The sequence below is a fragment of the Trachinotus anak genome, unplaced genomic scaffold (assembly GCF_046630095.1).
Source record: "Trachinotus anak isolate AG129_WGS33_773 ecotype Australia unplaced genomic scaffold, CSIRO_AGI_Tana_v1 ptg000010l, whole genome shotgun sequence".
NCBI classification, from domain to species: domain Eukaryota; kingdom Metazoa; phylum Chordata; class Actinopteri; order Carangiformes; family Carangidae; genus Trachinotus; species Trachinotus anak.
This window is the reverse complement of record NW_027273861.1, coordinates 12,710,518-12,721,671: the sequence shown is the minus strand read 5'-3', so window position 1 is coordinate 12,721,671 and position 11,154 is coordinate 12,710,518. Positions and strand designations below refer to the sequence as shown.

General features: G+C 39.3%; 1 protein-coding gene across 5 annotated transcripts; it reads left to right on the top strand.

The window, feature by feature from the left end:
• Positions 1-278: 278 nt before the first annotated feature.
• On the top strand, positions 279-8,154 carry faah (fatty acid amide hydrolase). 5 transcript variants are annotated; one of them, XM_071487637.1, is made up of 16 exons: positions 279-494; positions 683-956; positions 1,705-1,818; positions 2,292-2,432; positions 2,596-2,729; positions 2,883-3,089; positions 3,191-3,231; positions 3,349-3,473; positions 4,470-4,595; positions 4,714-4,811; positions 5,314-5,413; positions 5,549-5,592; positions 5,711-5,750; positions 5,833-5,941; positions 6,511-6,656; positions 7,200-8,154. In XM_071487637.1, the coding sequence occupies exons 2-16, from the start codon at positions 741-743 to the stop codon at positions 7,320-7,322; spliced, it is 1,764 nt and encodes a 587-aa protein (XP_071343738.1). In that variant the 5' UTR covers positions 279-494; positions 683-740; the 3' UTR covers positions 7,323-8,154. The 5 variants fall into 5 exon arrangements, with proteins under 5 accessions (XP_071343738.1, XP_071343739.1, XP_071343740.1 ...); XM_071487638.1 differs by having other exon boundaries at positions 433-572; XM_071487639.1 differs by having other exon boundaries at positions 453-572; positions 687-956.
• The last annotated feature ends 3,000 nt before the right edge of the window (positions 8,155-11,154 follow it).

The following is an 11,154-nucleotide window of genomic DNA, read 5'->3' as shown; positions in this document are numbered from 1 at the left end:
CATGCAGTTACTTGATATGCCTACACATGAAAAGCTATTCAATGTATTCAAAAAATATATACCAAATTAAATTTGTCCTGCCTGTCACAGAAACCAGAAAAATGTCTTCATCTAGAGATGCTTCAGTATTAGCTAGAGACACAGGAGGGAGCGAAGGACACAACAATGAACACAACTGATCCAAGAGTCGCCAAAGTGTTCATGAAGCCTATCCTTGACCTGACCTTCTGAAGTGAACCTCTTCCGGGGCAGCGAGGGCAACAGCATGTTACCATGGTGATCACCGGTTACTATGGTGGAAAGAAGAGAGACAACTCTGAAAACCCACGGTTAAAACCTGAAGTCAGATTCTGCTTAGTACTACAGGCCTCTGGGGAAAGCCGAGTGTATGACTTGGATTTTTATGTCGAATAAACTGATTATTCCTGTTGTAATGACCGACGAGGGGTAACACTGGCGCCATCTGCCTTGCTTTTCGTCTCGCTCTGCTTTGCGTAAGTAACACCGTACTTACAGAGATGGGTTTTTTTCGCAGTTGTAGTAAAAGCCCCCGAGGCTGAAGCTGCTCCACGGTAGGTGTGGAAGTGAACACACTAACCGCACCCACTTGTTGACTCTCAGCTCTGACTGTAACCCGCTGTCTGCACCTGTGTGGCTTAAAAACTGCCTCCGTGTGTGTTAGCCAGAGTTAGCCGACGTCCATCCCCTGCGCTTGGAGCGATAAGGCAAAGGGGAGAGCCATGGAGAAAGTAGAGCAGTTCCTTCGGGGAGTGGAGCTCGACAACCGGACAGCGGCACTGCTGACGGCCGCCGCCTGCGGTGTGGGAGCTCTGGTGGTGCTGGCTCGGAAAGTCACCAGCCACCAAAGGGCGAAGGATAAGATACAGCGAGCAAGAGACCGGAGGGCTGAGAGCCTGCAGCGGGCAGAGCAGGCTGTGCTACGGTACAAGGAGTCGGTGAGAGTTAGCTAAAGCTTTTAGGGGGAGGGTTTGTCTGTTTGCAGGGAAAGTTAAAACACATTTCCTTTTAATTCACATTTCTAAATAATTAAGATTTTGTTTTTTTTTTTTAACATAAAGAAGTTGTATCATTTGTCGTCAACGTGCATTTTGACTTGTCATGGCAGGAATTTACCACTGCTGCTTTTCAATGACGCCCTATGTCATTTACATTATTAATGAACCAGCTGGCACATTAGAGAGTCAGGAGACACTTGCAGCAAAATGGCAGCAAAAAAGCTTGACAAGTGACACTAGTGTCTAGACAGAGAGAAAGATATTTATGATTGCTGTGAGGGAGCCTTCACCCACATGGGTGGTTATTCTTGCTGATAAGATCACTGGCCAGGTTAAAGTTTGGCAAACAATTGTTTGGTGAACTCAGCGAACTCCCTGCTCTAGTAATGTTGACGATTTGACAAACTTGCCCAAAGAGGTTCAACTAACACAACAGAAGAGTGAGGGAGATCTGCACACACACACACACACACACACACACAATTTTATGAAATTGTTGTGTAGAGGCTTTAAGTTACTTGAGATTTGTTGTTTGTATATTTATATATTTGTATTATTCTGTCTTAGATATGCTGCCTAACCTATATTTGACTTTTTTTTATTTGAAACCTTTACTACTTTACTATGTTGAATGGGTCTTTAATTGTGTGTGTGTGTGTGTGTGTGTGTGTGTGTGTGTGTCTTCTAGCATCCAACAACCGACTCTGCTGCCATCTTGTCTCTGTCCCTCTCTGAGTTGACAAAGCAACTGCGGGAAGGCTTGCTGAGCCCTGAGGATGTGTTTTACATTTACATGGAAAAGGTTTGTTACGTAGCCTAACGGCTCATTTATTACATACCAGCACAGTAAAGCAATATGGAAATTAATTTCCACTGACTTATCTCAGTGTTGTATTTGTGCCTTTGTAACAATCACCATAAAAATACTAAATTAATCATTGTTATTATTATCTCTACAGGGATTAAATTTAGAGTTGCCCACAGGCTCTGGACTGATTTTTCAATTGGGTTTTTGTATCAACGCACTTCTTATTTTATGGACTTCTAATTACAAGAAAAACCTTGACTGTCCTTGTGCAATATACAAAGTTATTTCTTCAAGGCTATTAGCCTAAACTCAGCTCTATTAGCAAGCAAATATTTATCTGTTTGCTTTCTTTTCACTAGACCTTCATGTTATACAGAAGTCTTTTTGAGAGTAGCACAAATGTGAACCTGTCAGCTTTCCTTTTCTTTTCTTTTCCTTTTTTTTTATTTTCTTTTCTTTTCTCACAGACGCTGGATGTACACAAAAAGCTGAACTGCTGCACAGGGATTTTGCTGGAGAGTTTTGACCAGCTAAAAACTATTGGCTCCAACAAGGATGGTCTCTTGTATGGAGTTCCAGTTAGTATCAAAGAAAACATTGCATACAAGGTAATTTGTTGGTATATATTGCCATAATCAACACAATAGCAATTACACTGACAGGGTTTCCAAATATGTAAGCAATCATAGAAGTGTTATGGCATTCTTGATGTCTCTGATGTGCCATTTTCTAATACTGCTCTCTTTGTCTATTTTCATCTTACAACACAAGAATCAAGACTCTTCTTGTGGTGTGCTCATTAATCTGGACCAGCCTGCCCAGAAGGACAGCGTGCTTGTTGAGGTTCTAAAGAGACAAGGAGCTATACCCTTTGTGAAAACCAACTTACCCCAAGGCTTGTTAAAGTAAATCATTTCTACATCAAGCTATTATAAAGTTAAGATGGGACACTGTGTCACATGCTGTACAACCCTGTCGGTAATATATAATTTTTAGATGTGCAAAGGCTGCAATACTTGGTCCTTAACAGTGTTTTTCTTTTATTGTCTCATCTCCAGTTATGACTGTAGTAACCCCATTTATGGGCAGACTGTGAACCCCCATAACCTCCAGAAGACCTCTGGAGGTTCGTCTGGCGGGGAGGGGGCTCTTATTGGGGGAGGAGGCTCTCTGCTTGGTTTAGGTAGCGATATAGGAGGCAGCATCCGTATTCCTGCTTCTTTCTGTGGGATCTGTGGCTTCAAACCGACAGCAGGTCGCCTGAGGTGAGTGTTTCTGATGCCACCAATTTGAAGGATAATCATTGGGCAGTCATCACAATTTGCACTAGACTTCACTTTGCTTTATTTCTTTGCTTCTTGGTCAGTTCACAGGGTGTGAAGCCCATTTATCAAGGGCAAAAGTCGAGTAAGGACAAAATCCATTATACATTGACAGACAGACAGACATACAGAGTTACATCATCATTTCCTACCAATACTACATGTGTCATCTGCCGGTTTCTTATATTTCTTATAAACGTAGTACTGTCATCTCCTGGACCCATGGCGAAGGATGTAGAGAGTCTGGCTCTGTGTATGCAGGCTCTGCTGTGCGACCACATGTTTTCCTTGGATCCCACTGTCCCACCCATACCTTTTAATATGCAGGTGTGTCAAGTCAAATCTAATTTTATCTATGTAACCCAATAATACAAATCACAAATTTGCCTCAAACATTCTGAGCAGTAGGTTTGTCAAGTCTAAGCTGCTGGCTGCTGGCTTCAGTTACATATTTTCACTCTGTACACCCTTGAGTGTTGTATCAGTCTTTTCACCTAACTCTCAGCAAGAAAGTGAATAATTGTTTTTTCCAAATATTAAATACTTAAAGCATAATATTGCAGCATACAATAATATTTTAAACAATAGTGTGCTCCCAACTTTGTGGCAACAGCTTGGACAACAGCAAACACTTGGGATAAAGTGGAATTATGACCTGGAGCCAGGTTTTAACAACAAACTCGAACTTAGTGCTTGACCTCAAAAATGGGAACAAATCCCTGCAGCCAGGTTCATAAGTCTTGTGAAAAGCCTTCTCAGAAGAGTGGAGGCTGCCTCTTATTCTTAGTTAGGCCTGACAAAGATGCCTGAACATGTCTATGTAGTGCATGAACAGACAGAGGTAAATATTTAATTATAAATACATTTACTTTGGTAACTGTGAAATCCAGGATCACTCCTTGTACTAATTTTCCCAGCCTAGAGGATATAAAGTTAAAGTATGTGACCTTTCCACATTAAAATGTCTAAAACTACTAGACCTATGTTACATATTTTATGGAGTTGTGTACTTGCATTATTCCAAATTTTTCCAGCAATTTTCAAACATAGAGAAATCCATAATTTCCAAAACAGTCACTTTTGTTTGGTCACCTGTCAATGGCCTCATATCTCCTTTGTGTATGTGTCAGCATAGTGGTTGTCTGTGGTCAAAATAGATTTTTTTTATAAAGTTTTTAGCCACATCACCTGGAATAGCTGACTGCAATGACGGCAATGGTGGTGACACTGGCACACTAACAGCAGAGCAACGGCATATTAAAACCTAAGACAAACAAAACAACCCCAGTCTCCTTTGACAGAGTGAAAATGTATTATCCTCAGAAATACCAGAGCACCAAACCTCTGAGGATCGGTTACGTCGAACACGATGGCTACATGCAACCGTCTCCAAGCATGGCCCGAGGCGTCAGAGAAGTCAAAGCACTGTTAGAGCAAGCAGGCCACACTGTAAGACCAAACCACACACTGACACACACTATGATTTATGGCCACCTAAAATATGTGATATGTGGTGTATGCTTTTAATGCAGTCACTTTTTTCCCTTTGGGTCATTTGTGCCTGTAGCTAGTGCCCTACACTCCTCTGAAAATCGATTATGTTGCCACTGAACTGTTGGTGAAAGGTATCTTCGCAGACGGAGCAACCACCCTGCTACAACAACTGTAAGTTGAGTTCCCCTTTAACAGTTTTTGCTTGATAAGTGGATTAAGCAATTAATGACACTGAAATACCCCAACAGCTATTTGACTGATTGCCATGAATTTTGGTTTTGCACACATTTATTTTCCCTGCACGATCAATTGTAATAACTTTGGTGAGCTCCTAACTTTTGATCTAATGCCGTAGCCAGATCAAGTTTAAATGTGTTCAGTACTTTGTGTTATGACTGAATACCTGAAAAACTGTTGTGTTATGAGTCAAGTGCTGATTAGCAAATGTTAGCCTTCTAACATACTAAAATTATGTGTTGAACATGGTAAACATTATACCTGCTAAACATCAACATGCTACCATTTCTTGGTGACGTTAGTATGAGCATAAAAAACCAGTGTGCCTAAGTACAACAGTTTTTACTTTTTTAAGGCTACATCCTGAAACTTTATCAAACCTCACATAGAGATTGTTCTATTTTGTGCCAATGATCTTTGACTGATTCTGTTTTAGGGAAGGCGGCCCTCTGGACCCCTGTCTCAGAGTACAGGTTGCCCCTTACTATCTTCCGAAGTGGCTGAAGAAAACTATCTCATTCCTCCTAAAGCCCTTCGTAAGTTAAAGACAATATAAATCTTCCTCAGGGACAGTGATTATGACATTAGTTTGAAAATGACCTGGCCTGATTTGATTTTGATAAAACAGCTAAAATGGCTCTTACTGTGTGTTTTATGTCTTGCTTTTGCAGTCTCCTCGTGGTTCTGCCAACTTCAATGCTATCAGTGGAGTTGGGTGAGAGAGTTGTTTTAAAGCTGACAGTTTGTGCTTGAGGTTTTGTTGCACAATCATACGTTGCATATGAACGGCAAAATGCCAGAACATACTGACTCTATCTCTGGCTTCTTTTCAGATCTGTTCCGAATCTGTGGAAGCAGCATGCTGCTGTTGAGGTACTGTAGCTGTCAGCTAATGATGCTTGTGCAAGAGAGTGTGCATACGATGGGAAATTGAATTCTCATGTGTTTTCACTAGGAATACATTCGTGAAACAATAGCGGATTGGAGAAGATGCAACATAGACGTGCTGTTGTGCCCTGTGATCGGACCAGCCTACAACTTCTTATACTGCGGCACGGTTACCAGTACGGTTTACTGAACTGATGTTTGTCATATACCTGAAATGGCGTTGTGAATGAATAGAGAGTGCTACAAGAGACAAGACTGTCTCTATCTGTTTTCTGTAACCTTTAGTGTCATCTAGTAAATATAAGGTCAGAGGTTATCTGTCTTTGCTGATAGTTTCCATGAATCATTGATAGCTGCACAACATAAAAAGCATGTCACCAAACTGTTTTAGTAGTTTGGGGCAAAACTGTAATGATGTTCTTTATATTTGGCATTTCGCTAAATGATAATGAATTCAAAGAATGTATAATCAGGGACATTGATGCTGTAAATATAGCTAGAAATGGCACCCTCTCTTCCTTGTGAGGTTGCTCCAAACTCTGAACAAGTTTTGTTTTTCAACAGTGAAGAAAAAGAGTAATTCACCGTGACACGTGAAAGTTAAAAATATTGCCAAAAAAAAATCAGGAAAATTGTGCTTAAAACACTTTATGACAGTCCATTACATCACCACACTCCTGATCAAATGTTACTATTATAAAACCAGGTGTGACACAGTGAATAACTTATTTCTATGTCCTTTCAGCTATTCTCACGTACACGATGCTTTACAATCTCCTCGCCTTTCCTGCCGGTGTAGTTCCTGTTTCCACAGTGACAGCAGAGGATGAGGAGGAACTCAAGCACTATAAAGGCACTTATCAGGACCATTGGGACAAGCTCTTCAAGCAGGTAGGAACCAGCAGTGAGAGGTGACTGATGCCAAAATATATAATACCATAGTTTGACTAAGACCAAAATATAATTTAAAAAATTTTATTAATAGTTAAATTGTTTATTCTGTGCAATAAATAGATGTCAAATAAGCAAGTTAAAATGTTAATATCAACAAATAGCCTTCAGTCATGGTGAAATTTTAAGACAATGGGCCCTTCCTGCATCAAAGCACGACCAAAATGACATTTGCATCTTTTGTTGCTGTTTTGCATATCTTCATAGTCGTTTTGTGCATTTCTTTTTACTTAGGCTGACAACTCTTTGTGGTCATTTTCACTTTGCTGTGGATTTGAGTCTCTTAATTGTTCTTTGATTATGCTGTGATTGACTTTCCAACATGAATTATTAACTTCAGAAACTCTTGTAGAGACTAAAGCATCAGGCCACGTTAGTGACTCTCATAAACTGTAGTCCCACAGTTGGTCAGTAGGTGGAGACAGCAGACTGCTGGTTCTAGTTACCGACTGTCGACTGACTGGAGTCTGTGTCTGTGTTCAGGCTGTGTCAGGAGCCGAGGGTCTGCCCGTGGCGGTGCAGTGTGTCGCCCTGCCATGGCAGGATGAGCTCTGCCTGCGCCTCATGAAGGAGGTGGAACAACTGGTAAAACAGAGCAGAGAGTAAACCTGGAGGCCACAGGTGGAGCGACAGTCGTCAATGGCTTCAGTTTAAATTTGCTGTGAGTACAGGGAGTGTATTTTTTAGGCAAGCAAACAATTGGCCGGTCTCCATAATCATTTTTGATGAAAGCACTCTTTGAAGTAGTGAATCATCAATACGCATGTTAATACTGTACATTAAAACAAACTGAAATATGAGTAAAAGTAAACACAATTAATATTATTTTAGAAAAGGTAGTTTAATATTTTAAAATCTTTTAATATTTTGAGTGTCACTTTTCTTCTCAGGCATTTTCTGCTTTTTGCTTTTTTGGGGTTATAAAATTGAGTAAAATGTTTACTCTTAAACTGAAGAAAATAGTCAGGTTCATTGGTAAAGTATAGTTTGTTACTTTGTTTAACTCAGTCTTTGACAAACCTCACAATTTTAACATAATTAATACGATAAGATATTTAATAACAAGGCTGACACTTACAGTTATAATTATATGATCTGTATGTTTCTTTGTTAGTTTTTTCTGTTGTGAAATTCAAGATCTGATTTGACACTTGCATGAGTAGGTGTGAAGCCTTTGTTCTGTTTTGCTACCACTGTTATTGTTTAATATTTCAGGCCATTCAACATGAACAAGAACCACAATCCTTAGAACTGAATTGAATTCACATCAGCATTAGACAGAGACGAAATGTGACCACATGCAGATTATGTTTAAAATTTGAATTTATTATGAATACATAGAATAATATTTTTTTGTTGATCATGTCTTTTTTTCAAGAACTGACAGCCTATTATGATACCATGTCTGAGAATAAAACAAAGTGACTGATTTCTCTCAGAGGAGCCACCACTCTTATTTGTTTCCACTCCAGAAATGTTGACATTAGTTTTCAGATGTTGGAAGTCAGCAATAATATATTGTGCAGGTAAGATATGATCCACTCCTCCTACACTGCTCATCTGTGTCATCAGTCAGGATATACTGTATTTTTTGTAACATGTTGTTTTTCAAAGCTTTTCGAGCCTCTACGCTAAATCCTGTTGTGTGGTTAAATTTTAAATGAACTAACTTCATATTGTCTGCTGCTGCCAGCAGCTGTGGAAACACAGAATCTCTTCCTTAACCTTCTTCTTTACCCTCCACCTCTGCATCTCCATCACTGTGCCACAGATGAGCGCAGATTATTTTCATTCTTTTTGTGAGTGATTGTTGCACTGATGCTTTAACAGGAAACAGAAAAGAGATAAAGAAGACTAATGACACATGGCGCCTCCATCTACGAGGCCAGCGCACCATGTCGTCATATTGTGATTACCCTGTGCTATTGTAAATATATGTTTCTGTTGGGTTTACATAAATTTACATATGTTTTAAAACTCTCCTGGGATGGGAAACCATTAGGGACAATGTTAGTGTTTTCCATTACAATTGCCCACGTTTGCCGTGGCGTCTCATTGAATGGAAATGGCCATGTGCGTGCGGTAGAGGAAGGAGGGCACATCAGGCTTGGAGGAGAGCTGGAATTGAGAGGTTGTTCTTAGCATTATCTGTGGCACATAGAGAGAGAGTGTGTGGCTCTCGCTGTGCCACTCAGTCAGGGAGCATTAAGCTTTAAGAGGCAGTGAAGAGACTCAGGTCTTCAGAGGGAACTTGACATTGTTCATAAATCCCTCAGGATCTGAGACAGAAGCAATGACATACATACACACACATACACACATGCACAAACTCAGCCTTCAAATTGGCCCATTAAATACATTTACAGTTTGGCAGTTGTGTATTATACACATTAAAATCAATTTAAACATAATTTCTGTACTGTAGTGCTTGAAAAGTGATATAATGCAAAAGACTATATTTGCCAAATATAGCGGTTTAAACAAAATACATAATATAATATACGTATATTAAAAAGAAAAAGGGTGGCTATCTAAACTGATTTCCACTGATTTTTCCATGTAATCCTAACATTACCTTATTTCATTTACACAATACTAACATGAAACACGTCATCTTTGTTAAACATGTTAATAGAATGTGTCTGAAAAAATTGTAGGAGACTCAGTTTTTGCTTTTAGGACCAATTTCATACAAGCGACTGCAAATGAAATTTGATCAATTTTGGCTAACACAAAGCATTTACATTTTAATAAATGCAAAACTGATAAATGAAAAAAAAAAACGAATGGCTGCAAGCCAACTCGTAATTTGAAATCTAACGTAACATGACATCTCCTCGCTATTAACCAGTTTCTGGACTGAAACATGTTAATGACAACATGAGCAGACAATCTCATTTGTACAACTTTTTACAGTTTGTGTTTTATGGGCCTTTTTCAGTGACAATATTTTAGAAATGTCACAGTAAGAAGAACACAGTTGCAACTAATAAAATGAATGATGGCTGAGTTCCATTTAGCTGCTTCAGTTTGAGGGTCCTGGTATTGTACATGCTGCCTCATTGTCACTCTGTCATGGTTTACTGCGACACCTGAATTGAACAAAGCCATTGTTTATATTATTAGTAACATGTCCATATTTTTCCTGTTGTATCAAGTCAAAATGTTTCCTGTAAAAAAAAAAAAAAGTACTATTAAACAAACAACAGGGACAGCATGTTCAAGACAATAGCACAGTTATTCATATCTATGTGTTAATAAGAGGTCATTCATCTGTAATAAGGGAGAAATATAAAGCACTGAATGTGTACATATTTGTATTAGTGTAGTGTATATTTGTACATATGTGCACATATACACCTGTATAAAATTATATTTGATATTTTCTAGAGCTTAAGGTGGTATTAACATTTCAGGTCCACTGATTTAACTCCCACTATGGCAGCTGTCATGAGTTGCAATATTTAAACTACAGCCCAAAACTCTCTGTTTTGGTTCTAGTCACGTCAAAACAGAACTGCTTACGATTTGTGCAAGAGCTAAAGCAAACTATTGTTTAAAGCTCCATTAAGTGGCTTCAATATCAAATATCAACAGGCTTGAAAATGTCTTTAGTACTGTTGATCCCACTGATGATCAACACCCAGTTATGTAGCTTTTCATAACTTTTAGCTATTTTCAGCTTTTTGCTTCAGTCTCCAGGTTTATACGTTGAACTCCAGTGGCTCTCATCAAGCCCCCAAATAAAACCACTTGCATCTGATAAATTTAGATGAACAATTTTTCACTATGGAGTAATGTATGGAGAACAGCTGCACTTTTAGTTAGTACTGCTGCATAATTTAAAACTTTGAATACTTTTTCCACCATTGCACAATTTTATGTGAAAGGAAACCTTGTCAGTGTAATCAGTATCCGCGTAAGAAAACTTCGTAGAGGTTATGAATAATACTGAACCAGGATTTCAGAACTTGCAAAGGAAAGTGAGGGAAGTAGTTGAAATAGTTTGATAAGTTAAATGTAGAGGGCACCTGGCCAAAGCTCAGCCTGTTGTAATCGTACAGCAGAACGGTTCAACAGCCCTGGCAGGCCAAGGTGCTCTTCTCATGTAACGTCTCATTGATAAAAGCAGCAAACACCTCATTTACAGGAACCTTAGGCTCTAAGATCAGGTACTTTAAAAGCCATCCAAACACATTCAGACCCTGCCTGTGTGCCAGCAAATAAAACACCTTGATATCGCCACAACTAAACTAGGATGATTCTGTCTTAATGTCCCATTTCAGGGACCAAGGAGCCCATAGTCTTTATGGCTCCACAAAATTGCAAGTAGTAATGTTTGACACAGCAGGGCTTCTGCCTTTCAGATGATCAAAGTGACAAGTTCAGCCTGCCACCAGAGCCACTTACAGGAGACATCAAGGAGCAGCAAGATTGG